Raw genomic sequence first — 17,134 nt, 5'->3', positions numbered from 1 at the left:
AAGAATTTGAAAACAAATCCAATTTTGATAAACTCCCATATCTACAGGGTGAAATACCACAATGCCATCACAGCAGAAAGATGTGTGACCTGTTGCCACAAGAAAAGGGCAACCAGTGAAGAACAAACACCATTGTAAATACAACCCGTATTTATGTTTATTTATTTTCCCTTTGCACTTTAACTATTTGCACATCAGAATGTATACAACACTGTACATAGACATAATATGACACTTGAAATGTCTTTATTCTGTAATGTTACTGTTAATTGTTTATTGTTTATTTCACTTTTGTTTATTATCTATTTCACTTGCGTTGGCAATGTAAACATATGTTTCCCATGCCAATAAAGCCCCTTAAATTGAAATTGAATTGAGAGAGAGTTGAAACCGATGGACATGTGTGATAGAACAGTAGAGTCTGTTAGTGCTCAGTAATGAGCAGAGTAAGGAGAGTCTGCTCTGAGAAGCATGTCTCCTTTCATTCAATTCAGTCTAACACACACACACACACGCACGCACACACGCACGCACGCACACACATACACACACACGCACGCAGGCACGCACGCACGCACACACATACACACCCACACACACACACGCACGCACGCACGCACACACATACACATACACACCCACACACACACGTACGCATGCACGCACGCACGCACACACACACATACACACCCACACACACACACACACACACGCACGCACACACATACACATACACACCCACACACACATACACATCCACACACACACACACGTAATGCAGTAGACACATCTAGTACCTGTTGTCACTTCTCTCACTCTTTTCCTCTCCCCTCTCTTCTTCATAAACACAGCCCTTTCCCCATAACCCCAGAAGGCAAGTATTCCCTCTCTCTACTCCTCCTTTCACTTCATTATCTCTCCTCTCCTCCCTCTCAGTAACCAAGGACACTGATTCATCCCTTACTCCCCTCCTCTCACAACAACAAGCCTTCCCAGGTGAGCAGTGTGCCGCTATCTCTCCACTCCCTTTCCCCCTCTCTCTGCTCCCTCTCCTCCTCCCTCTCCTCCTCCCTCTTCTTCTGCTCTTTCTCCTCTCGCCTTCCTCTCTGTCTGCTCTCCCTCTATTTCTCCCCATCCTTTCTCTTCATTTCTCTCTCCTGTGCTAGTCTTTTGGCTAGGAAAGGTAGACCATGAACAGCACACTGGAACAGTATTTCAGTAGGCAGGATACCGTCAGACATACTCTGTTCAGCTTCAGCTACCAACAGCAACAGAGATTCCCCCAAAGGTCTGTTACTAGTAGCCTCGGGGCAACCACCACTAAGAGGACAGGAGAAAGTGTAACGTGTACCAACACACACATTTGTTCCAGCACTACACACCTGATTTAGCTAGTGCAGAGCAGTGTAGATCAGTACAGCAGTTATGGTCCCGTAGGCCAGGTGGGAGTATAAAGTCAACCATCTCTTACCCTAGAATATCCTAGACACAGCTGCTACACTCACTTCCTATGACCTGAGTGAGGACAGAAAAACAGTTTGAGAAAATTCATAGAGACAACATCCACACAGTAAAATAAAACAGGTGTTGTGGAGGTCTATACAGTGGTGGTCTTTCAGTAACCAATGAGAATGCCTTGACAGATATAGGTTGCGAAACCCAACCAGGGCTTGTGAGCCTACATCAAAAATATTCTTCACTGAGACTTGCTTGTCTGTTTGTTGTGTTCGGTAATCTGCTAATCTGCAGTGTTCCATGGTGTGTGTTTGTGAGCATTGAACCATCATTACTGTAGCCTTCTGTGGATCCTCTGTGGGCATTGAACCATCATTACTGTAGCCTTCTGCTGATCCTCTGTGGGCATTGAACCATCATTACTGTAGCCTTCTGCTGATCCTCTGTGGGCATTGAACCATCATTACTGTAGCCTTCTGCTGATCCTCTGTGGGCATTGAACCATCATTACTGTAGCCTTCTGCTGATCCTCTGTGGGCATTGAACCATCATTACTGTAGCCTTCTGCTGATCCTCTGTGGGTATTGAACCATCATTAACTGTAGCCTTCTGCGGATCCTCTGTGGGCATTGAACCATCATTACTGTAGCCTTCTGCTGATCCTCTGTGGGCATTGAACCATCATTACTGTAGCCTTCTGCTGATCCTCTGTGGGCATTGAACCATCATTACTGTAGCCTTCTGCTGATCCTCTGTGGGCATTGAACCATCATTACTGTAGCCTTCTGCTGATCCTCTGTGGGCATTGAACCATCATTAACTGTAGCCTTCTGCGGATCCTCTGTGGGCATTGAACCATCATTACTGTAGCCTTCTGCTGATCCTCTGTGGTCATTGAACCATCATTACTGTAGCCTTCTGCTGATCCTCTGTGGGCATTGAACCATCATTACTGTAGCCTTCTGCGGATCCTCTGTGGGCATTGAACCATCATTACTGTAGCCTTCTGCTGATCCTCTGTGGGCATTGAACCATCATTACTGTAGCCTTCTGCTGATCCTCTGTGGGCATTGAACCATCATTACTGTAGCCTTCTGCTGATCCTCTGTGGGCATTGAACCATCATTACTGTAGCCTTCTGCGGATCCTAGTGTGAACACATTTGTTCCCACATTTCTTTCAGATATGCCCACTATGTACACCTTATACAATTAGTAACCCCTAACCCCATTTTGCTTTTTGAAAAATAATATTGAAAAGTATGTGAAACGGTATGTTTTATTTTCTGTCACGACCGATGGGAACATGCTGTGCTGTGCCTATAATAAAATTAAGAGATACAGTATTTACCACTATTCCCAAGCTCCAATATCTATATACCTTATCCAACTTACTCACACATCTAAACCCAATGACCCACACACCCCAGCCCCAATATCTATACACATCAGCCCACTTACCCACACATCTAAACCCAATGACCCACACACCCCAGCCCCAATATCTATACACATCAGCCCACTTACCCACACATCTAAACCCAATGACCCACACACCCCAGCCCCAATATCTATACACCTTATCCAACTTACTCACACATCTAAACCCAATGACCCACACACCCCAGCCCCAATATCTATACACATCAGCCCACTTACCCACACATCTAAACCCAATGACCCACACACCCCAGCCCCAATATCTATACACATCAGCCCACTTACCCACACATCTAAACCCAATGACCCCCACACCCCAGCCCCAATATCTATACACATCAGCCCACTTACCCACACATCTAAACCCAATGACCCCCACACCCCAGCCCCAATATCTATACACATCAGCCCACTTACCCACACATCTAAACCCAATGACCCACACACCCCAGTCCCAATATCTATATACCTTATCCCACTTACCCACACATCTAAACACAATGACCCACACACCCCAGCCCCAATATCTATACACATCAGCCCACTTACCCACACATCTAAACCCAATGACCCACACACCCCAGCCCCAATATCTATACACATCAGCCCACTTACTCACACATCTAAACCCAATGACCCACACACCCCAGCCCCAATATCTATATACCTTATCCCACTTACCCACACATCTAAACCCAATGACCCACACACCCCAGCCCCAATATCTATACACATCAGCCCACTTACCCACACATCTAAACACAATGACCCACACACCCCAGCCCCAATATCTATACACATCAGCCCACTTACCCACACATCTAAACACAATGACCCACACACCCCAGCCCCAATATCTATACACATCAGCCCACTTACCCACACATCTAAACACAATGACCCACACACCCCAGCCCCAATATCTATACACATCAGCCCACTTACCCACACACCTAAACCCAATGACCCCCACACCACAGCCCCAATATCTATATGCCTCAGCCCACTTACCCACAAACCTAAACCCAATTACCCCCATGCCCTAACCCTAACACCCACATGCCAATATCCTAATATTAATGCAACCAAGTCCTCATACACCCATATCCTACCTAGCCTTATGTATTACCCATTGACTCCAGTTCCTTTGCCTAAACACCTCAGCCCTGTTACTTGCCTATCTCAGCCCTGTTACTTGCCTGTCTCAGCCCTGTTACTTGCCTATCTCAGCCCTGTTACTTGCCTATCTCAGCCCTGTTACTTGCCTATCTCAGCCCTGTTACTTGCCTATCTCAGCCCTGTTACTTGCCAATCTCAGCCCTGTTACTTGCCAATCTCAGCCCTGTTACTTGCCTATCTCAGCCCTGTTACTTGCCTATCTCAGCCCTGTTACTTGCCTATCTCAGCCCTGTTACTTGCCTATCTCAGCCCTGTTACTTGCCTATCTCAGCCCTGTTACTTGCCTATCTCAGCCCTGTTACTTGCCTATCTCAGCCCTGTTACTTGCCAATCTCAGCCCTGTTACTTGCCAATCTCAGCCCTGTTACTTGCCTATCTCAGCCCTGTTACTTGCCTATCTCAGCCCTGTTACTTGCCTATCTCAGCCCTGTTACTTGCCTATCTCAGCCCTGTTACTTGCCTATCTCAGCCCTGTTACTTGCCTATCTCAGCCCTGTTACTTGCCAATCTCAGCCCTGTTACTTGCCTATCTCAGCCCTGTTACTTGCCTATCTCAGCCCTGTTACTTGCCTATCTCAGCCCTGTTACTTGCCTATCTCAGCCCTGTTACTTGCCTATCTCAGCCCTGTTACTTGCCTATCTCAGCCCTGTTACTTGCCTATCTCAGCCCTGTTACTTGCCTATCTCAGCCCTGTTACTTGTCTATCTCAGCCCTGTTACTTGCCTATCTCAGCCCTGTTACTTGCCAATCTCAGCCCTGTTACTTGCCTATCTCAGCCCTGTTACTTGCCTATCTCAGCCCTGTTACTTGCCTATCTCAGCCCTGTTACTTGCCTATCTCAGCCCTGTTACTTGCCTATCTCAGCCCTGTTACCCACTTTGCCAAGACCTGTATTCCACCAAGTCATCAACATGTACCTGTATCCAGCCATCCACTGCACGCTCCAACCCTGTTTATTGCATATCTTAGTCCTGTGACCTCTGACCTCTTAACCATTTCATAGATAAACTCATAGTACAGTGGTATATTAAATTTTTCCCAGCCTCATTCACTGTTTTTCTACCACAAACGTGTCATCAGAAAGGATTTGAAAGGGCAATAGATGTCTGTTCAAACCCATGACCTATAGGAGCCTGGTACATCTCTACACCCCATTACATAAACCAGGTCAATTCATGGGCATTAAGCTCAAGCCTCAACATTCATATATACTAGGTCTATACATGCACTTCATCCCTAATATACCCATACGAACCAGGTTTACCACCAGAGGCTATATCCAGTACTCTGATAAAACAGGTCTACCGTTGTACCTATACTGAACAGAAATATAAACACAACATGTAAAGTCTTTGTCCCATGTTTCATGAGCTGAAATAAAAGATCCCATTAATGTTCCATCCTCACAAAAAGTTTATTTCTCTCAAATTTTGTGCACAAATTTGTTTACATTCCTCCCTGTTAGTGAACATTTCTCCTTTGCCAAAATAATCCATCCACCTGACAGGTGTGGCATACCAAGAAGCTGATTAAACAGCATGATAATTACACAGGCGCACCTTGTGCTGGGGACAATAAAAGGCTACTGTAGAGTGTGCAGTTTTTTCACATAACACAAAGCCACAGATGTATCAAGTTTCGAGGGTGCATGCAATTGGCATGCTGACTGCAGGAATGTCCACCAGAGCTGTTGCCAGAGAATTGAATGTTAATTTATCTACCATAATCCGCCTCCAATGTCGTTTTAGAGAATTTGACAGTATGTCTAACCGGCCTTACAACTGCAGACCATGTGTAAACACGCCAGCCAAGGACTTTCACATCCGGCTTCTTCACCTGCGAGATCGTCTGAGACCAGCCACCCGGACAGCTGATGAAACTGTGGGTTTACACAACCAAAGAATTTCTGCTCAAAGTGTCAGAAACCGTCTCAGGGAAGCTTATCGGCGTGCTCGTTATACTCACCAGGAACTTGAACTGACTGCAATTCGGCATCGTAACCGACTTCAGTGAGCAAATGCTCACACAAATGCTCACAAAACTCACACGAACCAGTTTTACCCTTGTGCAAGAGAAACTGAACAAAACTATTGAAGTTAAATATTTATTATGTTATTACCAGTGGCGGTGGGGGTGGGGGGGGGGGGGGGGGTTCAGATGAGGGAGGACGATACATTTTTTTTACGAGCATGTCCTTATTTCTATTACAGCATATTGGATGACTGTCATTCATTTTCCATTCACCCAGTTAAATGTAACATCCAGTGGTGGATTTAGGCGACATGAGCAGCCGCCCAGGGCAGCATCTTGCCGGAGGCGACATGAGCAGCTGCCCAGGGCAGCATCTTGCCGGAGGCGACATGAGCAGCCGCCCAGGGCAGCATCTTGCCGGAGGCGACATGAGCAGCCGCCCAGGGCAGCATCTTGCCGGAGGCGACATGAGCAGCCGCCCAGGGCAGCATCTTGCCGGAGGCGACATGAGCAGCCGCCCAGGGCAGCATCTTGCCGGAGGCGACATGAGCAGCCGCCCAGGGCAGCATCTTGCCAGGGGCGACATGAGCAGCCGCCCAGGGAAGCATCTTGCCGGGGGCGACATGAGCAGCCGCCCAGGGCAGCATCTTGCCGGAGGCGACATGAGCAGCCGCCCAGGGCAGCATCTTGCCGGGGGCGACATGAGCAGCCGCCCAGGGCAGCATCTTGCCGGAGGCGACATGAGCAGCCGCCCAGGGCAGCATCTTGCCGGAGGCGACATGAGCAGCCGCCCAGGGCAGCATCTTGCCGGAGGCGACATGAGCAGCCGCCCAGGGCAGCATCTTGCCGGGTGCGGCATGCCACGCCCGCACAAAAAATAAAAATAAATATATTCCGAATGGTGACATTTGCGCGATCGGTTTTCTATCGCTCATTTGCACGTCACGTCAATAATATCATGTCACCGTGTGGGACTGTGGGTCAGTTAACCTTGAAGGAGTGGGTGCCCTGATTCTAGTTTGTGAGCTAGGCAGGCCTGGGAAGGTCTCCCACTCAGAAGTACGAGATGGGAAGGGGGCGGGGGTAGGTTGACCTCAGGTCTCCCCACTGGAAGCCCGAGGTAGGGGGAGCGGGGGGAATCTATCAAATAGCGCACCTCTAACTTTGTACAGTACTGATGCAATTAGTAATGCAATTAGTTGTGCAATTTAGTTTGTGTGTTTCTTGTTTGAAGTGCAATAGTATAAAAATCAGGTTCTCTTCTTTACAAGTGCGTTATTCTATTTGTGTATTTGTGTGATATAGGATTTGTGCAATTTAGATTTATTTGTGTGTTTTTTTGTTAGCAATAGGGTAATAGTGTAATAATTTGATTCTCTTTTATATTTGTATTTATATACTACAATTTGTTTCTATTTGTCTTTGTTACTTCTTCTTGATATGTATGAGTCTTATTTTTGTATATATGTTTCTATCGTTTTAAATGCTCTGATTATTTATTTGTTTTGTTCCAAACGTCTGAGTACAAAGTACAGTTAGTGCAGAATGGTGCAGCGGGGTTCGCCCAGGAGCCATACAAGCTAGAACCGCCACTGGTAACATCGATAGATTTAGGCTACTACATGATACTAAAATGTTCCCTATTCCCATCAGGTTGCTACAACCTAGCCAATGAATGAACGTTTACAACATAGGTGCACACAGGTCAAGTGAAATTTGAGTAATCAAGGTGACAGACTTGACACGTTCAATACCGCCTTGCACACTCTTGCCTGCATCTAGATAGCTGATCTACGGTGTAACCATTAGTCCAACAGTTGCAAACAAGAGTTTATATTGGACAAATACAGATATAAAAATATAAAATAACTAAATGAAATAACTAAATTAAACCTCCAACCGGATGGATCAGATTTATCCATTTGATTAAACATCTGGCTCCTTTTTCTATCTGTGCTTATAATATGGCTACACTTTCAGCATTGTGTTCAATGACAGGTTGCATGTCCACACACACACACACACACACACCTGTGAGCTACACATGCCTGCCACTACCATTTCCTGTTCCAGATGTTGCATATAGTCTCAAAGAGAAAGTGAGAGAGAGAAAAAGAGTAAACAAGAGAGAGGGAGAGAGAAAGAGAGAGAGAGAGTGAGTGAGTGAGTGAGTGAGTGAGTGAGTGAGTGAGTGAGTGAGTGAGTGAGTGAGTGAGTGAGTGAGTGAGTGAGTGAGTGAGTGAGTGAGAGAGAGAGAGAGAGAGAGAGAGACAGAGACAGAGCGAGAGACAGAGAGAGTGAGATGATTCAGTGGATCTAAAACACTAGTCAGGAGTGCACGTATGAAATGGACACACACACAGTTGAGGGGAGGTTGATGTTGGTTGGTGAATCATATCTAAACAATCACAGCTGTTGATGGGAGGCATGCTCATATTCTCCCCTTTCTCTCTCTCCCCCATCCTACCTTCCTCTGTCCTTCTCTCTATCTCTAGTCCCCATTTTACTGTACCTCTTTCCACTCATTATCTTTCTTGCTGAAATACTGGTGGTTGTTGTTACTGCATATCCTTGGATATCCTGCAATAATTGGCTGTTGAGACTGTTCTTATTTTCTCTGCTGTGTGTGTGTGTGTGTGTGTGTGTGTGTGTGTGTGTGTGTGTGTGTGCATGAGTCACTCCACTGTCTGACTGCGTGATCAAGCACTGGCATGGAGAAGTGTGTGTGTGTGTGTGTGTGTGTGTGTGTGTGTGTGTGTGTGAGTGAGTGAGTGAGAGAGAGAGAGGTGCACCTCTGTCATTGAACACAGTGCTGAAAGTGTGGCTGTAGAATGTGTGCATAATATGCATAATGCATTTCACACATCTCTTAAAACATCAGCAGGGTACAGTAATGGTGACGCAATCCCCCAGACACACACCACGGTCTCCTGCGGCCCAAACCAACCTCAACCCATCATAACACCTTCAAACAAACAGCATACAGACCAACTATTCTACAACCATCTGTTGCCTATTCAGCGCCCATAGACCGATGTGATCGGTCTATGTAGTACAGTTGTATTTAAATGTCTTCATAGTTCTCTTACCGTTTCTATATTTAGAACAGTGTATGCTTCAATCTAAAGTGAAAACGAAAGGTTGTGGGTTGGCCTGTCAAACGACGGAAATGGGTTTAACTGTCTCTGACCTCAAGACTTCTCAACTTATTTTACATCTCATCGTGACTATTCAAACCATAGACTGTACAAATCAATATAACATTTCAAACCATGTGAATTGTTGTTTTGTATTTGCAATACATCCTTAATTAGCTTTGTTGCATTATTCTATATAATTAATTTTGGTTTCACTTTACAGTAAATTGAAATGAGAACGGAAATACAATAGCCTACAAAAAAATCTTATTACAGAAGAGTATTCTACATTTCAAGTAAAACACAGAAAGCAAAACAAACTATAAGAAATTGTATTTCTTGACTATCACATGAACTTGACTGAATAGATAGCCATGTATCTTTTCTCACCTGGAAAGCACATCGAAGCAACAAAGAGACGTTGGAAAGTTTGCCCTTGTCGCGGAGGACTGTAGGCATGTTTGGTCACTGGTCCTCTCCTCGGTCCATCTCACAGAAGACGCACCGTGCGAGCACAAATCGGTACAAATGCCAAACATCCCGTTCTACCGCCAGAGAGCGAGCAGCGTCACCAGCTCAAATGGAGAGTCACGGAGTCGGTGTCGTCTTGGGAGCGAGCGTGCGCTGTGCGTTGGCGTACGGGAGGATTCGCATGACAGAGCCGACGTGACGCATCCGTTATAGGTTCAGGCACGAAGTTCAAACATCCGCGGGGTGCGCCGCTACCTAGACACACTCACATCAATGACCCACACTCACACACGGAAACAATGTGGCACATACTCCTCCCAGCGCGTATCTGAATGGAAGCACAGTGCAGCGCACAATCTCACCATGCACCCAGTGTACAATCTCTGAAAAGTGAAAGGGGTCACTTGCTGTTCAATTATTATTGTTTCACCCTCTCCGCATCCTGCCAGTGAATGCCTGTGCGATCTATCATTACCGCTAATGCACTCTGCTGGGGTCTGGACTGGGACGCAGCGGGTCTGTGTTGTGTAGAGTTGGTGTTGTTCTAATGAAATATGACTCATGTTCCTGCCCCAGATGCTGCGGGCGAGAGAGAGAGAGAGAGAGAGAGAGAGAGGAGGAGCGGGTTTAAATGGAAATGGATGTGAGATTTGAAAGTACAAATTCGATTTTCGCTTGTGATAGTTACGTTTTAAAATGTGAACATTTTTCACAAGAGTATGGGGGGGGGGGGGGGGGGGGGGGGTCCGCAAGGAGATGAGACTGAGGAAGGAGAGAGAGAAAAATAGTTTTTTTATCTCCCAGGAGAAGTGGAGGGCATAGACCAGTCAACATCTGGCAGATCAAGCGATTGAGTATCTCAGCAGCTTTACTAACTTTTAAAAGGTGAAATACAGTAGTTAGTCTACGTGTGCTATGTTTTTGTAATTGAGCCCAACCGTCTAGTGCGAGAGGAGACCCTGGAGAAAAACGCAGTTGAGCACCTCGTTGTTTTATTTGGGTGTTTCTATCACGACTCAAGGCGAGACCCAGATGCAGACACAGGAGGCAGATGGTTGGAGTCTTACAGTATTTATGAATCCAATAGGGGAAGGAAAGAGAATGGTCGTGGACAGGCGAAAGGGTCAAACCCAGTTCAGAGTTCAAAAGGTACCGAAGGGGCAGGCAGAATCAAGGTCAGGCCAGGCAGGATGATCAGGCAGGCGGGAAAAGAAGTCCAGAGTCAGGCAGGGAAAATAAACCACACCTGGAGGAGGTGGAGACAATAACGAGGACAGGTGAAACTGATCAGGTTGTGACAGCTTCTGATGTTGGTACCATCATATAAATATAAATCCCATTCTAGTTTTGTGCATGGTACCACCAGTGCCATGTATTTAGACCTAACTATATATGGCTCTGTGTACCGGTATATAGGGTACAATATTAGAGATTCGAATTCTGGCAACATGCATTATCATGGACATAAGCTGGGTGAATCAATGCTGTTTCCATTCTGTATTGGATTTTCACACACACAAATAATTACATTTAATTTACGGTAGTTGACAACTTATCATACATCAATCGAACTGATACCCAGTGATGACACACATTGCATACGCTCCAAAGCCATTATTGCGCAGTCAGAGCGCACTGCCTGGCCTGCGAACGCTCAGGACAAAAACAAACAGCAGGATAATGTAACGCACCACCTATCAAACTTGTTCAGCATAGCCATATTGAAAACAATATTTTGATTTGTTTTTCAGCCATGCAGCGAAAATCTCGGAGGAAGAAAGAACAGGTAGGCTAGCCTAAACAATTCTGTAAGGCGCCAGGCTATAATATAGGCCAATAAGATCATCAGATGATACAACTGGACACTCATTTCCTGCTAGGTTAAAATGACTTTTAGAAATATGATTGGAATTTGTAAAATACAGTATATTATGGGCAAATCTATGCCATGACTATATACATTAGTGAGAGGAATTCCTGTAATATAGCCTACACCTATGGTATTTGCAGGGCAAAGTGATGGACACTAAACAGCCACCTGTATGTCTGAACAAGTTTAAGTATGACTCATTACATTCAAAGTAAAAGTAATAACTACTACAGCATGCATTGTTGAATAGTTTGTTGGTAGACTATATTGATAAACACCAGGACAGTGTAGGCCTACTAAAATGTCATTTGATTGTCACTTCAATGAGAGAATGGCGAATAAGTGCAATTACATATAGCTCAACAAAGTATTTTATATTTGGACTATGCCACCATGTTAGGACAATAGACAGAACAGTGTCTGAACTTGCCATCTATTATTTTCCCAGAGAGCAGCACAGTGCACAGTCAGGCTGAGCAAAACATGTAGTATCTGCAACCAAGGACAAAAAGCTATTAACTACTGAACCGTGTCTGTCTCGACAGGTCTCTAACGTTGTGTGGGTTAAATACGCCCCCCTGGCCAAGGCAGAGGTGAGGACAGAGCAGGCTGTTTCTGATGCTACTCCAACGGCTGAAAAAAAGTCGAGGTTTGAGCGTCTGAAGGAAAGGATGGAAGAAGAGAGGAGAGCTGAGCATGAGCACTTGATAAAAAACATTCAGGAGTTGGAGATGAGCGTAGAGTGGGAGCAGAATACATATGCAGTCCAAGAGAAAGCTCTAAAAGAGATGACCAGAGGGAATGAGAGGGCAGAGGCAGAAAAAACTGCCCTCCAGGAGATCATTCAAAGACTGGTGAAGAAACAGGTGAGGACAGAGGAAGCCTGGGGAAAAGAGCAGGAAGACTGGAACAAGGCCAAAGCCATGTTTTCAGACCAGTGGTCAAAACTGGAGAAGCTTTGGAAGAGGGAGAAATCTGCTCTAATAGATGAAGCAGAGAGCTTTCAAAAGATAATCAAGGATCTCCAGTGTGCCTCGAAAACAACAGAGGCAGAGATCAAGATGGCAGAGACAGAGAAAACTGCACTCCAGGAGACCATTCAGAGACTGGCAGTGAAAATTGTCCAGACCGAGAAAGCCCGGGGAAATGAGCAGAGCGACTGGGCCAAGGACAAGGCCAGGTTATCAGACCAGATGCAGGCGATGGAGATTGTTTGGAGCTTAAGAGAAGATGGATGGGCCAAACAGATGCGACACATGGAAGCGGAGATAGCCCAGAAGAAGATTCTGAAGGAAAAAGAGGCACAGGTAGGTCAGGCTGTGCATATTTTTTTACATTTGAATAATTAAATTGATAATGCAGAATCGTTGGTTTGGTAAAGAATAGCCTAAGCCAAATCATGAATGTAGAGGTTGAAGAGTTATAACACTCTATCCCTTTTCCAGGTGCACAGCAACAGTGCATGCCACATTAGAATAAGAGGCTACTTGAAGAATATAACCAAAAAGTGGAGAGAGAAAAAGGAGAGGGCGAAGGAAGACAAATATGGCCTCCCTGCCCTGATAAGACCAAATGTCTAAATAAGAAAGGAGTCAGGAGGGATTATACAGAGTTTCTATTTAATTGAATTTAATGAACAACATTAGTAAGGCAATTTGTGTTATTGGTGGTTCATTATTCCTTGAGTTATTTTCCTTCTACAGTATAAGTGTTGCTGTTGATGGCAAACTGTCCTGCTCAGCAATTGAGACAGACAGACAGGTGCCACTGATCACATCTATAAACTAATAACAACTAACCTATGTCAGAAACACAGATACTGTATTTGCTTATTCGGCTCTCATTCATTTGAGTATTTTCACTCAGATGTTCACTCCGAGAGAATCACAGGAGGTTGGTGACACCTTAATTGGGGAGGACGGGCTCATGGTAGTGGATGGAGTGGAATAAGTGGAATGGAATCAAATAACTCAAATAGAAGGTTTCCATGTGTTTGACACCATTCCATTTGCTCCATTCCAGACATTATTATGAGCCGTCCTCCCCTCACCAGCCTCCACTGGATTACAAAGGGTGTCACGAACTGCAATTGCAAAGGGATTCAACATTGTTGGGGAAATTGTGACACTAGGAAAAAGACAGAATTGAACTGAACAGTCTGGTAAAAAACGTAAAACATTGACAGAAATAATACATGTGTGTTTATATGTGTAACAAACATACATATGTGTATAATATAGTATATGAGCATATAATTTGTGTTTCTAGTAAAGTATAGTCGTATAGTAATACATTATAGCAGTATAGTAGTACAGTACAGTGTAGTATAATAGTATAGTAGTATAATAGTATAGTAGTATAGTAGTATAGTAGTATAGTATAGTAATATAGTATAACATAGTATAGAAATACATATACCATTTGCTTATAACCAGTGGTTAAAGGGAAACTCCTGCTCTACAATGAGGAGGAAGCCACTAGCTTCACCGGGATGTGTCTCGCCTCTCCTGGTTCAACGTGGTTGAGTTTTGGTTGAACCCCTCAGAGACTGCACTGCTAATATACCCATGGTGACCTGTTTACGGTTATCAGACCATGGGCAGGCCCTGGTGTTTGTGTGTGTGTGGTGTGGTATGTGTGTGTGTGTGTCTGTGTGTGCATGCGTGCGTATGTCTGATTGTGGTCCAGGTGTGGCTTCTCTGTTCCCTGTGGACATGGAGGATGACAGAGAGGTCAAGTAGACCCTTTCACTGGGTGAGATATAGCACTATGGGAAAGAGGAGGAGGTGGCAGTGTGTGTGTGCGTGTATGCACATGTGTGTGTGTTATTATGTGTGTATATCAGAGGCTCGTACTGTAAGTTATTGAGTTAGTATCTCTCCAACACAATAGCAATGAAGCACAGGCAACTGTCTGCATTATGTTAAATCATGTGGAAGTTGGTTATAAAATAGTAAAAGTAATCAATAAAGAGCTGTTTACATATTCTTCTTCTTCCAGAGAGGCGAGATAAAGGGAGGAGGAGATAAAGAGAGGGGGGATAAAGGGAGGAGGAGATAAAGAGAGGGGGAGATAAAGAGAGGGGAGATAAAGAGAGGGGAGATAAAGAGAGGGGAGATAAAGGGAGGAGGAGATAAAGAGAGGGGAGATAAAGAGAGGGGAGATAAAGAGAGGGGAGATAAAGGGAGGAGGGGATAAAGAGAGGGGAGATAAAGAGAGGGGAGATAAAGGGAGGAGGAGATAAAGAGAGGGGAGATAAAGAGAGGGGAGATAAAGAGAGGGGGGATAAAGAGAGGGCGAGATAAAGAGAGGGGGAGATAAAGAGAGGGGGAGATAAATAGAGGGGGAGATAAAGAGAGGGCGAGATAAAGAGAGGGGAGATAAAGGGAGGGGAGATAAAGGGAGGGGGAGATAAAGAGAGGGGGAGATAGAGAGAGGGGGAGATAAAGAGAGGGGAGATAAAGAGAGGGGAGATAAAGGGAGGGGGAGATAAAGAGAGGGGAGATAAAGAGAGGGGGGATAAAGAGAGGGGAGATAAAGAGAGGGGGAGATAAAGAGAGGGGGAGATAAAGGGAGGAGGAGATAAAGAGAGGGGGAGATAAAGAGAGGGGGAGATAAAGAGAGGGGGAGATAAAGAGAGGGGGAGATAAAGAGAGGGGGAGATAAAGAGAGGGCAGATAAATAGAGGGGAGATAAAGAGAGGGCGAGATAAAGAGAGGGGAGATAAAGAGAGGGGGAGATAAAGGGAGGGGGAGATAAAGGGAGGGGGAGATAAAGAGAGGGCGAGATAAAGAGAGGGCGAGATAAAGAGAGGGGAGATAAAGAGAGGGTGAGATAAAGAGAGGGGAGATAAAGAGAGGGGAGATAAAGGGAGGGGGAGATAAAGAGAGGGCGAGATAAAGAGAGGGCGAGATAAAGAGAGGGGAGATAAAGAGAGGGGGAGATAAAGAGAGGGGAGATAAAGAGAGGGGGGATAAAGAGAGGGGAGATAAAGAGAGGGGGAGATAAAGAGAGGGGGAGATAAAGGGAGGAGGAGATAAAGAGAGGGGGAGATAAAGAGAGGGGGAGATAAAGAGAGGGGAGATAAAGAGAGGGGGGATAAAGAGAGGGGAGATAAAGAGAGGGGGACATAAAGAGAGGGGAGATAAAGAGAGGGCGAGATAAAGAGAGGGGGAGATAAAGGGAGGAGGAGATAAAGAGAGGGGGAGATAAAGAGAGGGGGACATAAAGAGAGGGGAGATGAAGAGAGGGCGAGATAAAGAGAGGGGAGATAAAGAGAGGGGGAGATAAAGAGAGGGGGAGATAAAGAGAGGGGGAGATAAATAGAGGGGAGATAAAGGGAGGGGGAGATAAAGAGAGGGGGAGATAAAGAACACACACTATTATTGCTCTCTCTCTCTCATTTACTCTCTCTTTCACTCTCTCTCTCACACACACACACACACACACACATACTTGAGCCGTGACAGGATCATTAGTAACAGGCCGTATGGTGTTTCAGTGTGTGACATGTTAGTAGCTCATATTTATGTTGCTGAGTGTCTGTTCTTTCCTCCTGGTCTGCCCACAGCAGGTGTTCCAGATGTTACTGAAGCTCTTCTCTCAGCTCTCATTTCGTCTCTCTCTCTCTCTCTGTTCTCTTCTGTTTCCCCTAGTACTAATGAGACCTCCCCTGATGTGAATTCTGCTGGTCCTTTATGAACTGGCCATGAACACACACTCTTATTACTGTCTCTCTCTCTCTCTCTCTCACACACACACACACACACACACGCACGCACGCACGCACGCACGCACGCACACACACTGTCATGAGACCTGACTGTTTCCCTTCCCTCCCGTCCACATACAGGAGCTTTAATAACATGTTTTACCACTGGAATACTTACAATGTTCAAATTCAACTAAAAAAATGTGTAAATAAAGTCAATAAAATATTATAAAACGTTTTTTTTTAGAGAGAGCTCATGGAAAAACAGTGTGGAAAATGTAATAGGCAAAGAGGAAATGACAGGATTGGAGGATAGGGAGTGAGAAGACATGGAGGGAAAGAAAGAGAGGATGTTAGAGAGATGTCAATAGAGAGAGCGAGACCTGGGGCAGTCTCCACAGTAACAGGCGGGTGGTGACAGGACCTTAGAGGCTCTGGTGTGTCCCTCAACAATGCCTGTTTAGACACCATGATAAACACCTGGGCCTCAGGAGTCCAACCTCCTAACCACACACAGTGCTCCAGAGAGATCGACAGACTAGGACAGCTTCCAGCGGTATCCATGGAGACCCTCAGGGATTCCAGATTCCTCCAGGTAGGTGATCGGTCATGAGCGTTAGAGAGAGATAGACAGAGAGAGAAAGAGGGACAGACAGTTAAATAAAAAAATACATTTTAAAAATTGCGCAGAGAGGCTAAGGAGCACCACCGTGTGGACAATATGTGAACTAAAGGAGAGTCCAACCACTGCTCTCCAACTAGGCTAATGGGATAGGAGATTCTGACAATGGCTTTAGCTTAGTAGACAGGTACAATGGGACATTCAGAATACATTTATCCATTCTTAATTCACCGATATTAATAGTCTTCATGGGGAATTGTTTTGTAAATCGTCAAAAT

At 45.3% G+C, this 17,134-nt stretch overlaps 1 protein-coding gene across 4 annotated transcripts in view; it reads right to left on the bottom strand.

The window, feature by feature from the left end:
- Nucleotides 1-10,199, bottom strand: part of aff3 (ALF transcription elongation factor 3) — a 31,810-nt gene extending 21,611 nt beyond the window's left edge. For 2 of the 4 annotated variants that reach the window (XM_036958599.2, XM_090215374.1), the window contains exon 1: nt 9,573-9,886. In XM_036958599.2, the coding sequence (XP_036814494.1) occupies nt 9,573-9,641 (69 nt within the window). In that variant the 5' untranslated portion in view covers nt 9,642-9,886. Of the gene's footprint in view, nt 1-9,572 lie in introns of all 4 variants that reach the window. The other 2 variants (XM_036958600.2, XM_090215375.1) reach the window with 2 other exon arrangements.
- Nucleotides 10,200-17,134: the final 6,935 nt, after the last annotated feature.

The sequence above is a fragment of the Oncorhynchus mykiss genome, chromosome 22 (genome assembly GCF_057628025.1).
Source record: "Oncorhynchus mykiss isolate SJ-2025 chromosome 22, ASM5762802v1, whole genome shotgun sequence".
Lineage (NCBI taxonomy): Eukaryota > Metazoa > Chordata > Actinopteri > Salmoniformes > Salmonidae > Oncorhynchus > Oncorhynchus mykiss.
The sequence above is the reverse complement of the archived record's forward strand: the minus strand, read 5'-3'. Positions and strand labels throughout refer to the sequence as shown.